This window comes from Zootoca vivipara, chromosome 13 (genome assembly GCF_963506605.1).
Source record: "Zootoca vivipara chromosome 13, rZooViv1.1, whole genome shotgun sequence".
Taxonomy (NCBI): Eukaryota; Metazoa; Chordata; class Lepidosauria; order Squamata; family Lacertidae; genus Zootoca; species Zootoca vivipara.
The window spans coordinates 37,313,577-37,334,324 of record NC_083288.1 but is presented as its reverse complement, the minus strand read 5'-3'; the positions used below and the strand labels follow the sequence as shown (position 1 = coordinate 37,334,324).

Genomic DNA, 20,748 nt, shown 5'->3' with positions numbered 1-20,748 from the left:
TTATTCTGTATAGCTGGTGAGTGTGAGACATTTATACATACCATTTCTAATTTTTGATAACTGATTTGCAGTCCAGCAAATGGACCAAAAATGTAAGGTATTGATTCCTCTGGGTTGGTGATCATAATGGCAGTGCGAGCTCTTCAGTTCACGGTTATATACCCTTGATGTCACTTTTTTTTTTTAAAAAAAAAGGATATGGCACTGAACCCATTTGCAATCAGGATTTATTACAGTTTATTTCCTGCTGCGAAAAGAAGAAACCGATATTGCAACACATTGCAATCAAGTGTGGCTCCAGATTAATCCCAGTGGAAGCGACCAGGAGCCAAAATCTATTCCCCTCTCTAATATATTTATTCAAAGAAAGGAAGAGAATTTGGCACAGGCCCAGCATAATTAGGAGCTCTACACAATTAATCCCGGAAGAAAGAACTGAGCCTCTTCTTATTTCACAAACGGGAGGTTCGCTTCTCTGCCTTACAAATAAATAAATAAAAATGACTCCTATTCAGTCTCCCCACGGCTGGATTCTGGAGTGTGGAAAGAACAGCTAGATCTCCCGTGTGCAGTCTCTGGCGTGGGTAGTTTTCTGATCTCTCAATAAGATGCTAAGATGCCCAGCCCTGCATCAGACTCACATTTTGCAACACCCTTTGGGGTGAGTCAACAGGCCACAACCCCTTAGGGACAACCCTGGAACTGTGACAACCCTGGGGATGAGATGCAGGAACAGTTGTGCGCAGTCCAGGTGAGAGGAGAGAAGAGGTGACACAGAAGCGCGTGCAACCATGAGGGAGGGCAGGTTTGCCAGTGCATGAGGAGGAGAATAAAAGCCAAAGGAGAGGCCCTGCTGCTTAACCCTGCGGCTCCTGGGAAGAAGCAGAGAAACGAAGAAGCAGAGAAAGGAGAGATTGGGAAGGTGCGTAACCTTAAGGAAGCGGGAGAAGGTTGGGGAGCGGATGTGCAGAAATTTAGGCAGAAATTAGGATATGCACGAGAGAGGGAAGGGCAGGTGTAAGCAAGCAGCAGACACCTGCCCCGGGGTCGCCCTTTGTGATATGCCTGCCTTGTCTTGCTCCTGTTCATCTCTTGCTGGTTAGTATAGATACAGTATAGGTAAGAAGTTTGCAAGGTAATATGTGAGTTTGTATGTTTGCAGGCTGGAGGAGTGTCAAGCAGGAGGGGAAAGGAAGCGAGATGGGGGGGAGGCATGAAAGGGGGAAGAAGACAAGAATGTGTGAAGGAACTATGAGAGACAATGGGGTTCAGTGGTTAGAGTGTTGGCTCTGCCCTGACGAGCTGGGCTGTTGAGTAGTCTCTCACCCCAGAATTTTCCTTAAAAGGAGCTTCCTCCATTCCTATCTGTGGCCTTCCAGATGGGGCAGGATTGCAGCTCCCACCCTTCCTGCCCATTGGCAACATTGGCTGCGGGGTTGGAAGTCCATCAACACCTGGAGGGCCACCTCTGGCTTAGTGCACACCTGCTGGGTTGATGAAGAGGGATGTCAATAAGGACAACGGAACAATTAGTTAAGGAAATTGACACACTTGTCCTCTCAACTGTAAACAAATGAGGCGTCCCTTCCTCGCCCAGCGACCCCTACAGTTTAACTGGGACCCTGTCATCACATTGGGTGGAGCTTTCACCTACTTTCTTCCAAAACATTGCCGGTGCTATTTATTTGGTATGCTGCCTTGGGCACCTCAGTGTCACGTCTGTGCAATGGGCGCCTGGTCTGCTTTGAGCAAGGGGTGTTTGTGCACCACTGGGTTCAGACTCCGGACTATTGAAAAGGGCCAACCGTTACCTGTGTAACTGTCCAGCCCCTGGGGCTAGGAGAAGAAGCTAACAAATCTAGGCATCTTGCAGTCTCCTTGAGTTTAATTATCTTTTTTTCCTCAAGCAAGTTTGAGAGCTGTGCTCTGGAGCCGGCAAAGACAAAAATAGAGCTGGCGTGTTTATTTTGACTACTGTAGGTTAGCTCCTAATTTCTCCAGGGAGCAACGTTCAGGGAGACCAAGTTACCTGGTTGCTTTAGATGTGCAGTGTTTTATAATTGGAGAAGTAGATGGCTTTGTGCGAAAAATTCTCCCTTCCCCTCTCTACCCTGCAGACCTAGAACTTTCTGCAAATCCCCAAATCTGTAGCAAAAGAAAACTGCTCCTCGCCCAAAGGTGCAGATGGATTAGTTGCCATTAAATCACCGCCGTCGCCGCCACCACTATTTGGAAAGGAATCTAGAGAAGAATACTTTTGAATTAAAATTAAGGGCACATGTCCCCCTTATATCCATCAAAGGCAAAAGAATACACATTACCTGCCCTTAGAGGAGCTCTGTGTTTCTATGTGAATTACTGGCCTGGGTGTGGAAGAAGGCAAGATCAGAACAGTGACTCATACAGAGACACAATAGCAACCTCCCTCTCTGGGCAAGTGGCTTTTGTTGGGAGTCAATGAATGATCCAATCGCATCTGGTGCAACAACCCAACAATATTACTCCAACTAGAGACAGATTGGAAGAAGGCATGGCTGGAGTAGGGAACGGTGTCAACTGTGTTGTTTGTTGGTCATTAGCTAGTGAGCTACTACTGTGGTGTAACGCTCAGTGTGTCAGACTAGGATTGGGACCACTCTAGTTCCAATCCCTGTTCAAGCATGAAACTCACTAGGTCACCTCCAAGGCTTCCTGTGGGGACAAAAAGATTTCGAAGTGTGGAAACAGGGCATGGCTAATGCTTTGTGCCCAGCCTGCAAACTGCTCAAGGCTCGTCACATACAGGTAGATGGACCTAGACTGGTCATATCCACACCATGTACCGGTATTTAAAGGCCTCTTGTACCACATGGGAGAACTGTTTATCAAACATGCTGAAAGTTGTAGGTCAGCACTTACAACTACAGTTCTAATGGTTCTTTTGGAGGAAGCCATGACTATTAAAGTGGTATAAATGGGTTTTAAATGTATGGATGTGGTGGATGTAGCCTCTTAAACTCCCCCCCCCCCGCGACCTTCTGTATGGGGTTAGACAAATGTAGCAAATACATTTATTTAATTTCCACAAGTTTTGTTTTACTTTAAATAATGAAATGCCCTTTGTCTGTTATGTATTATTCATTTTGAAATAATAATAAAGAAATACTGGTAAATATAACATGTTTATGCAGACGAATGTTACCCTGAGGTAAGAGCCAACCAATAACTTGGTTGTTGCATCTCTCAGCCTAACCTGCCCCGTAAAGTTGTTCTGAAGGTACACTAGAGGCAGAGAGAGAGAGAGAGAGAGCACTTTGGATGCTAGCCTAAGCTCCGTGGAGGAAGAGTGGGATTGAGATATACTGTAATAGACAATATCAGTCTTTTACACAAAATTTGACATTTATTCAACTCACTTTCAATATAATAATTTCTTACATTTTGACTTCCCATCTTTACGCCCCTAATGTTCCTGTTCTATTCCTTTATCTGCTGCCATAACTTCAGCAGATAAACTGCCATTTATTTCCTAATGTATTGTAACTTAGATTACAATCGTTTCTTTATTCTCCTTCCCTTGCCTATTATTCAAATCCCGCTCGTGATTTCAATTGAAGCAGGGGGTGGCGCCCAAGGGGAATGCGCTCCTCAAGGAAGTTCTCCTCTTTTTGATCTTTTATTGTTCCTGTCAACTTCGCCATTTCTGCATAGTCCATTCACTTTAAAATCCATTCTTCTTTTGTTGGGACTTCTTATTCTATCCACACCTGCACATACAGGATTCTGTTTTTTTAAAAAATAATTTTTATTAGTTTTCAAGAAATAACACCAAAAAACAAAACAACAAATAATACAACAAACAATAAGAGAAGAAAAGAAAAAGACAAGATATAACACATAAACAAGAAAAACCTCATTTTTCATTCACATTATCTATTGGGACCCCCTCGGGCTCCCATCCACTGCGGTTCTTTAACAAATTAAACTTTAGCAATTTCTAATACATTTTCCTAACATCTTCTAAACTTATTTTATTCTTCTACTTAACATACTTCTTCCTTCCATAGCTTCTTTCTAACCTAATTCTATTCTTAATATGTAACTTTAGCATATTTTTTCAAATATAATTTAAAGTCTTTCCAGTCTTCTTCAGTCGCTTCTTCTCCCTGGTTGCGGATTCTTCTGGCTACGGTAACAGCATACATAAAGGACCGTCTCTTTTAGAACCTCTGCTCCTATGAATTATTGTTCTTAGCTACTGTAAAAATGCAACAGAAATCTCTCTCTCTCTCTCTCTCTCTCTCTCTCTCTCTCTCTCTCTCTCTCTCTCTCTCTCTCTCCATAGCTGCCAAGTTATCCCTTTTTTAAAGGGATTTTCCCTTATGCTGAATAGGCTTCCTCGCGAGAAAAGGGAAAACTTGGCAGCTATGCTCTCTCTCTCTCTCTCTCTCTCTCTCTCTCTCTCTCACACACACACACACACACACACACACACACACAGCAGAGGTGCATTGGAAGCAACCAAGCCTGGCTGGCCTGATGCAACAAAGAGAAGAGCTCCTGCACCTTTAGGGATTGCGTACAAGAGGGGCTTGCATCATTTCAAGCCACACCCGAAGCCCCCTTCTCTTGCACAACTATTAACGGTGCCGGAGCCTTGTTCTCTTCTGAATTATGGCAAAGCCAAATCAGTAAATCACACAGCAAGACCTGTGGGCAGGTGTTTGGGACTCATGGATGCATTAACTTCAATTGTCACAAGTACGCGTGAGTCATTTTCGTTTGGCACACGGTGTGCCTCAGAACCCAGTTCTACTACAAACACTGAGGAGCCTTTCACTCCTGGGGTGTTGCTTATTATGTCAAGTGTGGGAGGAGGCCTCTGGTCAGGTCCAACTGGCATTGCTTGTTTCTCTGAGCCCTGTGGTATTATTAACTCCCGGTGTTGCCAATATGCCCATACACCTATGACGCCTGAGAGGGGTGGGGAGCTGCTCTTGACTTGAGGAGAACTTGCAGTGGAAAGGGAGCTGGGCAATGCGGTCGCAAATGTCTTTAGAAGACACAGTAAAACTTAACCATGAAGGAGATATCTTCCTATACACATAAAAACATAAGGCTGTCATCATGCAGTCTCCATTGGAGGATTTGTAGTGCCGTGTTACAATCCTGAATTGTCATAAAGTCAGGAAAGGGGACAGAAGTGAAAGAGGAGGCAGCATTAAACAACAGCAGATGTTCGAATAAAGCAGGGATGGAGAGACACAAAGGAGCATTGAAGGAGTTGTGAGGAAACAGGGAGAATGGGGGCCTGCCTGGGTGAGGTGTAATGGGAAGAAGTTGAGGGTAGGCAGGATTAGTGAGCACCACAAGGAGGGGCAGCCATGTGTGTGTGTGTGTGTGTGTGTGTGTGTGTGTGTGTGTGTGTGATCTTGTGATCACATCCACACCAAGGGTGATACTGTATTCAACTGGGTTTTACTCAGAGTAGACCTATTGAAAACAATGGCCCTAACTTAGGCTGCATAAATACTGCAGTATACCTTTAAATAATAATAATAATAATTTATTATTTATACCCCGCCCATCTGGCTGGGTTTCCCCAGCTACTCTGGGCGGCTTCCAACAGAAGAATAAAATAATCGATTAAAGATTAAAAGCCTCCCTAAACAGGGCTGCCTTCAGATGTCTTCTAAAAATCTGGTAGCTGTTTTTCTCTTTGACATTTGAAGCTCATTCTTTCCCTCAAAGAATTCTGAGCACTGTTGTCGACCCCTCACAAATCCCATCAATCCTTAACAAACTTACTGCGTCCATAATTATTTGAGGGTAGGGGGAATGGGATTTGAATGTGCTTTAAAGCTGTAGTATCTATGCAGCCATAGTCATGCTTATTAATTTCAGTGGTTCTGCACTGTGTAAAACCATATGGTAGCTGTCAAGTTCTCCCTTTTTTAAAGGGAAATTCCCTTATGTTGAATAGGCTTCCTCGCAAGAAAAGGGAAAAAAACTTGACAGCTATGTGTAAAAACGTAGACTTCATTCACACCCAGGGCCGCTTAAGCATATCCGGTGCTGTGGTGCAAAGCTCCCTCCAGCGCCCCGCCCCGTTTTTTTAGGGAGGACGGCGCTGCCGGCGGGGCTGGAGGAGGCGGGCACATAACTGTCAAGTTTTCCCTTTTCTCGTGAGGAAGCCTGTTCAGCATAAGGGAATTTCCCTTAAAAAAGGGAGAACTTGACAGCTATGGGCGGGCAGCGGCTGGAGGGCAGCTCCTCCGGTGGGGAAGAGGCGGAGGTTGGATGTGGTGCCTCCCGGCTCAGCTGGTCGCCCCGCACCACTAGGCTCTATAGGTAAGATGACGCCCCTGTCCGCACTATACATTTAAAGCAGGATCACTCCTGACTGCTCAGGGCGCTGAGTGTTGTTACGAGACCTTCATTCCCCTCACAGAGCTCAAGTTCCCACAATTCCCTGGGAAGGGGGATTGATCATTAAACTACCCTGAGAGCTGTAGCCCAGTGAGGGGAATAGGAGTCTCCTAACAACACTCAGCACTCTTAACAAACTAGAGTTCCCTCTTCCCCACCTCAATCTCTGAGCGGTGTGAGATTCCTGGGGTGCCAGGAATTCTTTGGAATGAGGCACAGCAGAGACTGTGGTGTCTTTAGGAAATGTGGTTTATTTACACATATATTCAACCTGAGCCTATGATGGAGGGGTTCACAGCTTTAACCCCCCCAAGAGGGCTCTGCATCTCCCATAGCCACAGCTTTGGATTCAAATATCTCTCTCCCTCTTTCTTTTCCCAGCTTGCTGCTTTGCTTCTAGTTCACCTCGCTGCACTCTGCCCTTTTGTCTTTCTAACTAACCATGAGTTGAAGAAGCCCCCCCCCCATTTGCTATCCCCCCATTTGCTATCTCGCACAGAGCCCCTTCCTTTGTTCCCTGAATGGCTCATCACCCAGGCTACCACCTGAACAGGAAGCTAGCCTGGCTTTTCCAAGAGTTTCCAAGGTGGCCCAGATATTTGGCCTAAACCTTTCCCCAAACTCATAACAGTATGTTAATCCTAATAGATATGGGTGGAGCAGAGGGTTTAAGGCAGATGTGGGAAGCTGATTGGCAGATTGCTATCAATGAAGAGATGTGGACCTCAGTGGAGGAAATTTCCATTTAAATTGGTCTCTGTCTCTGCAAGAGAGATAACAAAAGAGTGCAAGACTGGCACCTCACGCTTATAAGGTTAACCTCAGACACGCCTATTTAGTTATACATACTGTATAGCTAACCAATATGGTAGTTCCTAGTACTGTACACATCAAACTGTTGGAGAGGTTGCCAAATGTGGGAAAGTGGCTCATTTCTGGGGGGAAGAATTTTTCCAAATAAAAGCAATTACTGCACAAAATGTCTCTAAATGTCCAGAGTTGGCGCTCCTCAGTCTTTACACGGGAGGTAATATTAACTTAACAGCTCAAACCTCTAATAAGTTCTCTACTGCTAGCAGCCATGCTCATGATAAAGAGATGCTTAGAGGGCGTCTCTGACAAATTGGTACAACAAAGTATAGCCAATAGTTGTTGTTTAGTCGTTTAGTCGTGTCCGACTCTTCGTGACCTCATGGACCAGAGCACGCCAGGCACTCCTGTCTTCCACTGCCTCCCTCAGTTTGGCCAGACTCATGTTGGTACGGTAGCTTCGAGAACACTGTCCAACCATCTCGTCCTCTGTCATCCCCTTCTCCTAGTGCCCTCAATCTTTCCCAAGATCAGGGTCTTTTCCAGGGAGTCATCTCTTCTCATGAGGTGGCCAAAGTATTGGAGCCTCAGCTTCAGGATCTGTCCTTCCAGTGAGCACTCAGGGCTGATTTCCTTCAGAATGAATAGGTTTGATCTTCTTGCAGTCCACGGGACTCTCAAGAGCAGGCACCCACAAACTGCGGCCCTCCAGATGTTTTGGCCTACAAGTCCCATGATCCCTAGCTAACAGGACTAGTGGTCAGGGAAGATGGGAATTGTAGTCCAAAACATATGGAGGGCCAAAGTTTGGGGATGCCTGCTCAAGAGTCTCCTCCAGCACCATAATTCAAAACCATCAATTCTTCGGCGATCAGCTTTCTTTATGGTCCAGCTCTCACTTCCATACATAAAAAAAAATACTCTTTGGTATCGGATTGGCACAGGTTTTTTTGTTATGTACAGGGCTAAAAAAAATGAAAATAAATGACTCCACTTACGTTATAAAACTTTTTGGTTAACATAAATGGTTTACTGCCATCTTTAAAAATAGTAGTGTGTTATAAGAACCTATTACGTTATTTGGTCGTTATTGTGCATGTGTTATTTAAGCACGAGCTTCTGTGTTAGGCTGGTATATTTAATCACTTATTGGTATGATGTTGCTGCATGTTGAAATGATTTAATAACAAAATAGAAAATAAATTTACGAATTAAAAACAAAGCAAGCTACAGTTCCCAGGATTCTTTGAAGGGAGCCGTTGACTGTTTAAAGTGGTATAATACTGCTTTAAATGTGCAGATAGGGCCATACGTTTAGAGCACATGGCTTGGCCCAAGGAATCCTAGAACCTGAAGTTTACCCCTCACAGAGCTACATTTTCCAGGACTCCTAACAAATGACAGCTCCCAGGATCCTTCAGGTGAATTCATACGCAGCGAATGTGCTTTAAATGGTGTGGAGGTGACTTTTCTGTCACAATCCTAGAAAGCAAGAGGGTGGGGTGTCACCTCATGAAACGTCTTCACACAATGCATAATTATCTTGTAGAATTCACTAAGAAGGCTTTTTTTTTTAAAGAGAGAATTAGGATGCTTCCAGACTGTCACCTCATTCTGAGTACAATCACATCCTGGCAAGTTCAGGATGCGAAATTAGAATTGATTGGGTGGTCTTGCGATGATGCAGACCCGCTTCCCCAAAATAATCAGTCTTTTTGCAATCTTTAATGAAAGGGATGGGGTGGGGAATGCAGCGCAATGTCCTCTAATTCTCCCCATGAACAAATGTGGCTCATGAAACAGGTTGCCCGGAAGCGACCTGAGGCAAAATCATGGAGGTCGCTCAGCAACTGTTGGCCACAGTGGAATGATCTCCATGTTCAGAGGCCATGTCCTTTGCAGCACCAGATGCTGCTGACAAACAAGGAGAGCGATCCGTTGCCTTTCTGATTCTTGCCTGTGTGCTTCTCAGAAGCAGCCACTGGAGCAGAATGCCAGATGGGACTTTTGATACGAAGCAACAGGCTCCTCCGCTGCTCTTGCAAACCTCCAAGGCACTTCAATTGATCGTAGGGGAGCTGAAATCTAAGTGCACTATAATTTATTGTCTCTCTCTCCCCCCCCCGGCTCCTCCTCTATGCCAGAAGGAGGGAATAACTTATGCCAGGGCATTGTGGGATCTGGGGGTGTTTGCAGATGACCTGTTTTATTGAGCATTCATCCTGATTTGTCTGCCGGGAGATTAGATGGTGTTGGCTGTTTAAGGAGCATTTCTTTTTACTGTGCTTTCTTTGTTGAGGTGGTTCAATATCAGTTGCATCAAATTAAGTCCTGCTTCACACCTTCCTCTGCATTCCCTGTCACTTACCTTATTGCAAAAGTCTGGTCTTTTGGGGAAGCAGATTTGTTGTGCAAGAGCTCCCAACCAGTTTTAACGGTGCAACTGGAGCTTGCCAGTAAGCGATTGAATTCCACCTGGAAATAACATGAATCTGGAAGCACCCTGGGCTCTAAACTCTAAGGGCCTGCCCACACTGTGGTTTAATGTGGGTTGTGAACCCCTTGTGACCCCTTTAAAACAGGAGTTCCTCTCATCCATTTGGCATTCTTCCCCCAGCTACTGGTGTCTCACATTTTCTCCCCTCCCCACTAAATCTGGGGGTTCCCTATGCTTTGAAAATCTGAGCTACATCAGTTGCATAGGGAATCTCCAGATTTGGGGAGGATAAAGTGTGGCAGAGCCATAATTGGAGAACACCAGTCACAGCGAGGGTGAATTAAAGGAGGCACAAACTGAGTTGTGGATAGGCCCTAATTCTTTTTCACCAGGTCCAATTTACTGCTCCACGCTATTGTATTCTCTCACTACCACACCTGATATTTCATAAATCTTTCCCTCTCTTTTAGAAGCTCCATCGCCACCTCCCAGCCACATAATTTCTTCACTTGGGCATCATCCTTTTCCAGCCAACTTCTGCCTCCAGTCAACGCCCTTCCTGTTATCTGCGGAGTCCCAGGATGTTCAAGGAATATTTCCAGTACAAGGGGATCAGTTTTCCTCAAATTATCTACTCGGGACAGGTGCTGCAGATGGTGGAAAACAACTTCCAAGTTCGGGACGACGATATTTTCAATGTCACCTACCAAAAATCAGGTACAGGGGAAATGTCCTGATTGTCTTTGAAATTCTCCCAACAGGTCGTGCTCAGTTTCCCTAGTAAGAGCCGGGCACCAAGGGATCTTTATTAATGATGCAGAAACTCAGACAAGCCGGTTGTAAAGTAATGACACACTTTTATTCTAATCTCACCCAACAAGCTTGGCATGTGGTTAGTTCAGCTACGCTTTGTACACACAAAAAAGGGATCAAGTGAGAGCTGAGATTAAACTTCTTAACAAGTTATTCTTTCTGAGATCATTCTTCCACATATCCCTAATAAAAAAAGGCCGCTTTGCAGAGGTGAATATTTTCCACCACCTATATTGGCACAATGCCTCACCCAGTGCACACACAATGGCTCACGTGTGAGGTGCAGGGTATTGTGAAGGGTGTATTCCGTTTACTTATCTGTCCAGACCTGCAAATCCAAAACAACCTCACCCAGCCCTTAGCTTCTCTTGTTCCGAGCCCTTCTGGAAGTCACAGAAGGGAAGATGAACTACCTGCCCCCTCTTCAAGGTCAAGTGGGTTCAGATAGCTAAGTTCATTATTTCTGGGGTCAAGGGATAGACAGCCGCAGGCTGTGTTTTAATATGGAACAAGAAGACTCCTCTACAGCAGTGTGGGTAAATGTTATTAAGCACAGCTTCTTCTTCTTTCATAATGTTTAGATTGAATTTTACATATGTACTGCAAACTTGGAGGCAGAGCCAGTGTGGTGTAGTGGTTAAGAGCAGTGGATTCGTAATCTGGGGAACCGGGTTCACGTCCCCTCTCCTCCACATGTAGCTGCTGGGTGACTGTGGGCTAGTCACACTTCTCTCTGAAGTCTCTCAGCCCCACTCCCCTCACAGAGTGTTTGTTGTGGGGGAGGAAGGGAAAGGAGAATGTTAGCCGCTTTGAGACTCCTTCGGGTAGTGATAAAGCAGGATATCAAATCCAAACTCCTCCTCCTCTTCCTCCTCTTCCTCCTCCTCTTCCTCCTCCTCTTCCTCCTCCTCCTCCTCTTCCCGGGCAACATGTCTTATTCAGCATTCATCCTGACTTGTTTGCAGGGACATTAGATGACATTAGCGATAAGCATTCACTCTGATTCGTTGTGGAGAGGCTAGATGACTTTGGGCAGTGGCGCCAACTTGAATGAAATTTGGGGGAGGGGTGCCACTCTGCCCCCCCCCCCAGAAGGTCGACAGGATGGAGGGATAGAGGCTGAAGCCAAATGAGCAGATCCCAGGCTGAGTCCCCTCCCCCACCCCCAGGCCCAGCAGAGGCTGCACTGCCTTGCTCCCTCACCTGGCGATTCTGAGGCTGTGGCAGCTGGGCTCTGGGCCAGATGCTGAACTATGGAGCTCACTGGTGGAAGACAGCAGTCCTAGCCTGCACACTGCTCCCTCCTCTCACTGCCCCAGGGGCGCCATCTAGGGAAGGCCTGGGGGAGCAAGCCCTTCAATGTTTTCAAGGCCCCCCAAATTCTGTGGCAATCCTCAAAAGCACATACCAGGGCGAAGCATCCCTTTGACGATCGCCTTCCAGGAAAGCATTGTATTGGTAGGGCACAGCCCAGGAGGGAACCGTTGCCTGTGGGCAGGCTGGAGCTAGGCACTTGCGTACTAACCTGTGCTTCTTTTGGGATGTTTCCGGGGCTCCTTCTTAGGGACTGTGTGGATGCTGGAGATTTTAAGCCTCATCCGTAGCAATGGTGACCCCAGCTGGTGCCGGACAGTCCCCAACTGGGACCGGGGCCCTTGGTATGAGACCGTGATAGGATACAGAATAGCTCTGACCAACAAGTCACCTCGCATTATCAGCTCCCACCTGCCGGCACAGCTCTTCGCAAAGTCCTTCTTCAAATCCAAAGCCAAGGTAAGACAGAAGAAGACCTTACTGAGACACACTCCCAGAGATTTTCATAGCCCCCCAATGATATCCCCACCTTTTCTGCCAACAGGTCATCTACACAGTCAGGAATCCCAAAGATGTATTGGTATCCCTCTACCATTTTGCCTCCATGTTTCGTCCCTATAAAGACCCCGGCACCTTGGACCAATTTCTGGAGGGCTTCCTAAAGGGAGACGGTGAGCGAACTGAGGGGGTGGGAGGCGGGGGCAATGTTCTCCCCCCCTTTAGTTTAGAGGGTCATGCCTTCTCCTAGCCCCTTACCATCCACCCTTGGTATTCCTCATGCCCCACACGGTTCCTGCCTAACACCTATTGTGTGGTTCCAGTGCCTTTCGGATCCTGGTTTGACCACGTTAAAGGCTGGCTGAACTTGAAGGACAAGGACAACTTCTTCTTCATCACATACGAGGAGCTGCAAGAGGTTGTTATTATGTTATTTTGCTAGTAAAATACAGCTTTGCGTTTTTGCAAGCACGGATACATCCTGCCGAGGCACCAGGAGCAGAATGTATCCAGGCTTGTTAAGATAGCTTGAACCTGAAGGTCGCGAAAAGTGTGAGAATTCCCACACTCTCTCTCTCTCTCTCCATGCTGTGGCAGGCCGGATTGTGTGTGTATGTGGATTTCTTGGCTTCAGATCTGACCGGCACATCTTTTCCCCCTGTCCCCAGCCCCTCCACGTTCAAATGTGTGGGCCGCAATGCATTTAAAGCACAAGGCAGATCCTGGGAACTGCAGACTTTCCTTCTCAGAGCTACAATTCCCAGCACCCTTAACAAAATGCAGTCCCTGGGATTCTTTGGAGGAAGGTTTGTGCCTTAAATATGCGGTGTGGATGTGGTTCCTGCCTTTCTGTGCTCTGCAGGGCCAGCCCTACCATGAGGTGGAGCGAAGCAACTGCCTTGGGCAGCAGCAGCAATAGTCCATTCCTTCCCCTGAGTCCCCAAACCTAGCCTGCTCTGTATTCCCTAAGGTAGCCTGCTGTCCTTAGATACACATTGAGGGATGTTGTCCCATTGCCAGCACTGAACTGTGGCTTCATACAAACTATACATTTCAAGCACATTCAAAGTACGTTCTCTCCCTCAAAGAATTCTGAGCACTGCAGCTGACCCCTCACAGAGTTACAGTTGCCAGCAACCCTTAACAAACTACAGCACCCAGAATTCTTTGAGGGGCAAAAGGTGTTTCAAAGGTGCTTAAAAGGTACAGCCGCTCGACACATTTACACCATACATTTAGAGTACATTCATTGCACATTCATTGTGCATTACTTCCCCCAAAAGAATCCTGGGAATTGAAGTTTGTTAAACCACTCTGGAAAGTGTACCTCTGTAACGGGGAAACTGCCGTTTCTAGGATTATTTGGGGGAAAGTCATGTGCTTTAAATGTCTGTCAGCTGTGCTTTAAATGCATTGTGTGGATCTACCTTAAGATTCAGCTGGTAGTCTGGTCAGATTCTGTACAGGTAATTAGAGTGGGCATGAGGGATGCTAGTTAGATCACTGGAGAAATTATGAGGTAGAGGATAACCGTCTATGTTTCCAGCAAGGGACATAAAAACGTCCAGGTTAAAGACCTTTCCAGCAATCTGGGTGCCTTTGACTGTGCATTTAAAACAAAACAAAAAAAGACAAACTTTCTACCTGTTTAATTATTTTGATCCAGCCCTGTCGATAAATGAGTGAGTTGAGAGCATAGGGGGAGACCCAGATCTTCTCTATCTCTACCAGGGCTTCTCGAACTTCTCAGTTCATTGACCTCTTGATGGTCTCCCAAATTCTTAGGAATGCAAATTCCTTAAAGTGTAAAGACATGCTCTGGTGTTCCTAGCTACCTGGTGAGCCCGTTCCACTTTTAAGCTGAGGGCTCTTCTTGTCACCCTTAGCTTCCTTCCTTTATACTCCTGACATTTTGCCTGCCACCTTGCCGCCCCAGACTTAGCAAACCGCCTTCCTCTCTTCGTCTCCTCCATCCTTCCAAGGCAACATTTGGCACCCCTTTTTATCCAGCTGCAAGTGCCCTTCTCTTAATGATGCTCTTTGCCCTTATCCCTGCCTCAGTCAGAATATTGCTCTCGTTATCTTCAATTCTTTGTCTGTTTTCTGTCCGACTTTCTGCTTGGTCCTTTTCCGTTCCACGCATTCATGCTCTCTTCCAGTCTCTCGCCTTCCTGCCAGGCTCCTGTCCTACTTTCACTCCTGCACTTTAGAGTAGGACAACTCTTCCCTTCACCCAGAGTCTCTCTGCTGCTACACCTTTTGGTCCTGCCTCCCTTCCTGTACACAGGTTCCTCAGCTGTTTCCCCTTTCTCAGTGGCTGAGGCCCACACCTGAGGTGCCTCTCCTCTCCCTTTGTCCTCTGCCAGGCTGGGCAGCGCTGCATCTTCACCCCTGCAAATGTCACTTCCAATCTGACCAGTTCACCTTCTGGTTTGACAACTGCCAACACTTCAGCGCACCAGAGATGCAGCCCCCCCCCCCGGCCTGTTCCTCACAGTAATTTTGGCCCCCCCTTCCTCAAACTGCGATTGCCGAATTTGTTGCTTTGGAATTGCCACAACAGCTCAGTTAGCTTTGAAACTCTTTCCATGTGTGGTGTCAATGTGCTTAAGTGTGTTTATCTCAGGTGTGCAGATGCTTACAATTCCCGCCGTCATTCTCTAGGACCTGCGGGGAAGCGTAGTCCGTATTTGCCAGTTCCTGGGCAAGGACTTAGACGACGCAGCCATAGACTCAGTGGTGGCGAATGCCTCCTTCGAGGCCATGAAAAGCAACAAGATGTCGAATTTCTCCCTCTCGCCCCGTTTCCTCATGAACCAGAAGAAAAGTGCTTTCCTCCGCAAAGGTGACAGTAGGATGGGTTGGGAGCGATCTCTCTGCAGTGTGTGCCTCAATTAGGGGTGGCAGCCATTGGGAATCCCCAACAAATAGTCTGGTGGCAAATTTATTATGCCGTAAGTTTCCATGGACTTTATAAGATGCATGGAGCGTGATCCTTCTATTCCAGGTGCATATAGAATCATAGAATCACAGAGTTGGAAGAGACCACAAGGGCCATCCAGTCCAACCCCCTGCCAAGCAGGAAACACCATAATAATGCATGTGGGTGTAAAGCTCAGGGGAATGTTAAAGCTGAGGTCCAATGGCAATTAAATGCAAAAGGTGCAGTCTGGCAATTAAATCAGAGCTCCTTAAATGTATGGAATCACCGGTGATCTTATGAAGTGGACTTTCAAACACAAAGGCTTGTGCTATAACAAATGAGCTAGGTTTCAAAGTGCCACAAGGTGCTTAATTTTTTATTTTTATTTTTTGCTACGACAGACCACCCCCTAGGTATGTGTACTAGCCTCAGCTCCGAAGCAGTACCAGAGAGAACCTCCCCCCAGCACTATACTTGTTGGTTCTGTGTTAGGCTCCTAGAGGGTTATCCTCTGTCTTCCCAATTCCTACAGTTCCCTCCTGGGATCTCCAGCTCACCCCAGTTAATTTGTGTGTGCATGTGCCCTCATACACCTCCCCCCCTTATGCTTATGTGTGCCTTGATAAAACACTGCAACAAAACGATCTTGATGTGATCTTATTTATGGCGAGGGCTGGGCAAACCTATCAATTTCGGTTCCCCCCAGTTCTTCATTTTCCCAGTCTTCATTTCAGTTCCCCGCATTTCAACCTGCAATGAAAAACAAAAAATTCTTGAAGATTCATCAAAATTTCAGTGCAAACTTCTCAGAGTATAAACATGGCTATTTTGCAATTTGTATACAATTTTGTCTAATATGCACATGTTTTTTGCAAAGCAGTTTCTCCCAAAATAATGTGTTTTTGCATGTTACTTTCATGACTATATGGGGCTAGCTTTGAAGGTGACCCGGAAACTACAACTAATCCAGAATGCGGCAGCTAGACTGGTGACTGGGAGTGGCCGCCGAGACCACATAACACCGGTCTTGAAAGATCTACATTGGCTCCCAGTACGTTTCCGAGCACAGTTCAAAGTGTTGGTGCTGACCTTTAAAGCCCTTAATGGCCTCGGTCCAGTATACCTGAAGGAGCGTCTCCACCTCCATCGTTCTGCCCGGACATTAAGGTCCAGTACCGAGGGCCTTCTGACGGTTCCCTCGTTGCAAGAAGCCAAGTTGCGGGGAACCAGGCAGAGGGCCTTCTCAGTGGTGGTGTCTACCCTGTGGAATGCCCTCCCATCAGATGTCAAAGAGAAATACAGCTACCAGATTTTTAGAGGACATCTGAAAGCAGCCCTGTTTAGGGAGGCTTTTAATGTTTAATTATTTCATTTCATTTTTCTGTTGTAAGCCGCCCAGAGTGGCTGGGGAAACCCAGCCAGATGGGCGGGGTGTAAATAATAAATTATTATTATTATTATTATTATTATTATTATTATTATTATTATTATTATTATTTCTATCAGTGCTTTACCCCAATATATGCATTATTGTACATTAGTTGGCTTGCAAACTGCACCGAAAAAGTTGTAGAAGTGCAAACTGGAGAAGAGCGAATTTCTGACGATGGCTGTGTTTTGTTTCTTGCATTGTTTTGGAAAGAGATAATTAGGTAGGTTCATCTTTAAACGTGAACTGAATCAAATTTCTCCCCCATCTCTACTTATGACTTCATCAAGTTTTATGTAACTGATCTTTTACTGCACATATAACCCCATGCACTGGTGAAACAGTGCACCAAAAGGATATTGATCCAACGATGTGTTCTGTCCCACCAAGATTGCCTTTTTTGCAGTGTTTTCTCAAGACACATGCCTGGATCCACAATGCACAGAGTGAAGGCAGAATATGCCACGAAGGAACTAAAATCTATGGCAACCACCACAGGCCACAACACTACACAAAATTTGGGGCAGGGAACAAATTCCTAATGCATTGGTTTGACTTGGAAAGTGGAAAAAAGGGTAATTTACAATCTAGGAAATGAGAATTTTGGAAGCATCCTTATTTCTTCCTCAGTAACTTGCAGGTGTCAGGTATGATGTAAATCAGCTCTGCTCAAAAACATTTTTAATTAAGGTGAGGTGGTTGCAAAAGCTCACTTTCCAGTGTTGGCCTGATCTCCAGTTGCTGGGTGTCTGTGAATGCAGGATGCTCAGTGAGTTTATTCAGGATGGGAGGAGGAAGATGCTGCTCCCCTGTATTGTTACGCAATTCCCCAATCTCTCAGCGGTGAGAGGTTTCAAGGGTGCAGCACCTTCGGCTTCCTTTGGAATGAGGTCACGGGAAGCTTACTGGCATTTTGTAATATTTGTGCTTGTTTGCAAATGCAGAGGTTGAACGTAGGTGCAGGCACAACATTAGACACCCCAACAGACCCCTGAGAAGTTCACTGGCACCCACATCTAGCAGAACGGGCAGTGCCTTCCGGGCTCCAAAAATGCTAGCTCCGTGTCTTTCTTTAGCCTCCCAGCAACTCTTCCAGTCTATTTTTGTCTCCTGGCTGCATGCACCCAGCTGGGAGTGGAGAGAGACAGCAGCATCCCATTCAGATCTTTGCCGCCCATTAAAAAGGGCAGCCTTTAAGAGACATCAGCCTACAATTTCCCTAACAGCGGGGGAAGCTGGCAGACCCAAACTTGCCCAACTGGTTTGATCTACTCCTTTTTACAATCATAGAATCATGGGATTGGAGGGGATCCTGACAGGTCACCCAGCTCAGCCTCCAATCCCATCATTACACCTGGCTTGGACTCCTTGCCAATTGCCAGCAGCCCCTCCCCAATGGCCCTATGGCCTGGCCATTTCCTGCCGTCACCTAATTTAGAGCCTTCCCATATACCAATCTGAAAATGTTCCTGCTGTCCTTGCACCCCCAGGGTCAGAGTCAGGATGCTTCTGAATACCAGTTGCTTTGAAGCCCTGCTGGTGGGCTTCCCAGAGTCATGTGGCTGGTCCCTGTGAGAGCAGGAAGCTGGGCCAAATGGGCCATTGGCCTGATCCAGCAGGGTTCTTGTGTGTAGCCATCATAGGAATCTGGCTGGGTTGTCGTCTCTCCCCGTTATGGTTCATTATAGTATTAGAAGTTTTGATGCGAAATATCAGAGCAGATGAGAACATTAGAGGAATAAAGGTAGGAAGTAAGGAATTTAAATTGAAAGCATTTGCAGATGATTTAGTGATCACTGTAGATGACCCAACAATCTCACTTGAACAGGTTATTTATAAGAGACAGGGGTTTGGACAAGTTGCTGGTTTCAAACTTAATAAAAAATAAAATGAAATTATTAGGTCCCGAAACAGGATAAAGAAAAAATTCAACAAGAAATAGGGATAAATATTCACAACAAAGTGAAATACTTAGGGATATGGCTAACACCAAGGAATATATATATATATATATATATATATATATATATATATATATATATAATTATGAAAAAGTTTGGAAAGAAATAAAAAGGAAATTAGAAATCTGGAACAGAATGAACTTGTCATTATTAGGGAGAATTTCAGTAATCAAGATGAATGTCTTGAAAAAAATGTTGTTTTTATTCCAATCAATTCCAGTGATAAGTAATATGGCATTTTTAAAGATTGGCAAAAGGATATTTCAAAATTTAAATGGCAGGGCAAGAAGCCGAGAATAAAATATAAACTATTAACAGATGCTAAAGAAAGAGGAGGCTTCTCACTGCCGGACATGAAATGATACTACCGGTATGAAACTTTATGTATTTGTTGGATCCGAGAAGGGATCAAATAAAAAAATACAGATCTATTGGATTTGGAAGGGCGTGATAATAGATTTGGCTGACACCCCTACCTATGGTATGAAAAAGCTAGAATACATCAAAGTTTCCGAAATCATATAATTAGGAAAGCGATATTTAAAGTTGGGGAAAGTATAAAGATTTATTGCAGGCATGTCCAACAGGTAGATCGTGATCTACCAGTAGATCACTGGATGTCTGTGATAAATCACTGGTAGATCCCCCCAAGAAGCTAAAAAACTTTGTCTCCCCTAAAAAAAACTCAACACCTTTGTTCTGTACCCCTAAAATGACCTGAACCACCAAAACCAGGGCTTTCCTTCCTAAAAAAAAAGCTCAATGTCGCTTTCCTCCTTCCTAAAGAAGCTCAACAACTTTTACGTGAACCCAAAAAAACAGGGCTTTCCTGCCTAAAAACACCTCAACAACTTTGACCTGAACCCCCCAAAAGGGGGTAGATCACTGCCAGTTTTTAACTCTGTGAGTAGATCGCAGTCTCTTGGAAGTTGGCCACCCCTGATTTATTGGAACAAAAAACACAATGGTGGCCTAAGAATCTGACCAATGGTCCCTCCAGTCCAGCACTGGACCCAACCAGTGAGATGGTCTTAGGGAGCTCATAAAGGCCATGCGGTATAATGGTTAGAAGGCCTGGAATAAAACCTGACAGACCAGGGTTCACATCCCAACAGGGTCATGAAGCTCACTGTATGACCTTGGGTCAGTAATAGTCTTGCAGCCTAACCCTACCTTATAGAGTTGTTGAAAGGATGAAATGGAGGAGGGGAGAACCATGTACATCCCAGTGAGCTCATTGAAAGAAAGGGGGTGCTTGATGGAGAAAGCCGTCCTTAGCTGTGTTGCCTCTAATTTCAGTAACCACAGTTCCTTGCTTTGTTAACACAACAAAGCAAGGCTATTCTCACGTTCTTATACTACCTCTGAATGCACCTCTATTTTTAGCTGATACTGATAAGAATCACTGATAGGAAGACACACTTGCCCTGACTCTGCCTGTTCCTCATCAGACAACGGGCAACATCATAGCCCCTGGCATAGCCACACAGTGGTCATCACGTGTGTGTAGAAATACCGGTATTTCCTCCACCATGTCTGTCCTGAGCATAACTGGCAATTACTTTCTGTTACTGGTTTCCAGGGATATCCGGTGACTGGAAGAACCATTTGACCACCACACAGAGTGAATGTTTTGACCGGGTCTACCAGGAACGCCTACGAGACTTAAACGTCACGTTTCCATGGGACAAAGAATGAATCTGGCTTTCTCCGCTGACTCTACCCAACACCGGACTGATTTAATAACTCAATGGGATACCAACGGTGTCTCAGCACAACACGCTGTAGATTAGTGGGGACATCTGGGGTGGGCCAGAACTCCTGGAACCGGGGGAGGAGAATGGGGTGTAGTAAGAACTGGAGTCAGGGCTCCAGGAAGGGATTAGATTCCAGAGGTCACCCAACTATGGCTCTTAAGCCCTGAGCAATCAGGGCACATGACCATGAAGGCGCATGATGCAGCAACCTTGCTGAAGCTAAGCAGGTCTGGGTGTGGTCAGCAGAAGACCACCTGAATAGCCCTTTGTACGATGTCTTGAGTTCCATGATGGGAGAAAGGATGTATTGTAATAAAATAAACCAGTATCCAATGGTTTCAAAGTCCAGTGGTTTAAAGAAGGCGACATGCATTAACAAGAGCTCTCCTGACAGCCTT

At 45.7% G+C, this 20,748-nt stretch overlaps 1 protein-coding gene across 1 annotated transcript; it reads left to right on the top strand.

Moving 5' to 3' along the window:
• Positions 1-526: 526 nt before the first annotated feature.
• On the top strand, positions 527-20,689 carry LOC118095366 (sulfotransferase 2B1). The gene is made up of 7 exons (XM_035136572.2): positions 527-922; positions 10,126-10,372; positions 12,033-12,241; positions 12,327-12,453; positions 12,604-12,698; positions 14,945-15,125; positions 20,176-20,689. Exons 2-7 carry the CDS (start codon positions 10,237-10,239, stop codon positions 20,289-20,291), a joined length of 864 nt encoding a protein of 287 aa, XP_034992463.1. The 5' UTR covers positions 527-922; positions 10,126-10,236; the 3' UTR covers positions 20,292-20,689.
• The last annotated feature ends 59 nt before the right edge of the window (positions 20,690-20,748 follow it).

Bases quoted from the DNA above. Each gene is read 5' to 3' on its own strand.
- LOC118095366 (XM_035136572.2), top strand. From the start codon at position 10,237: ATGTTCAAGGAATATTTCCAGTACAAGGGGATCAGTTTTCCTCAAATT. The intron at 12,242-12,326 runs GTAAGACAGAAG...TTCTGCCAACAG, and splicing joins TCTTCAAATCCAAAGCCAAG to GTCATCTACACAGTCAGGAA. The intron at 12,454-12,603 runs GTGAGCGAACTG...GTGTGGTTCCAG, and splicing joins GGGCTTCCTAAAGGGAGACG to TGCCTTTCGGATCCTGGTTT.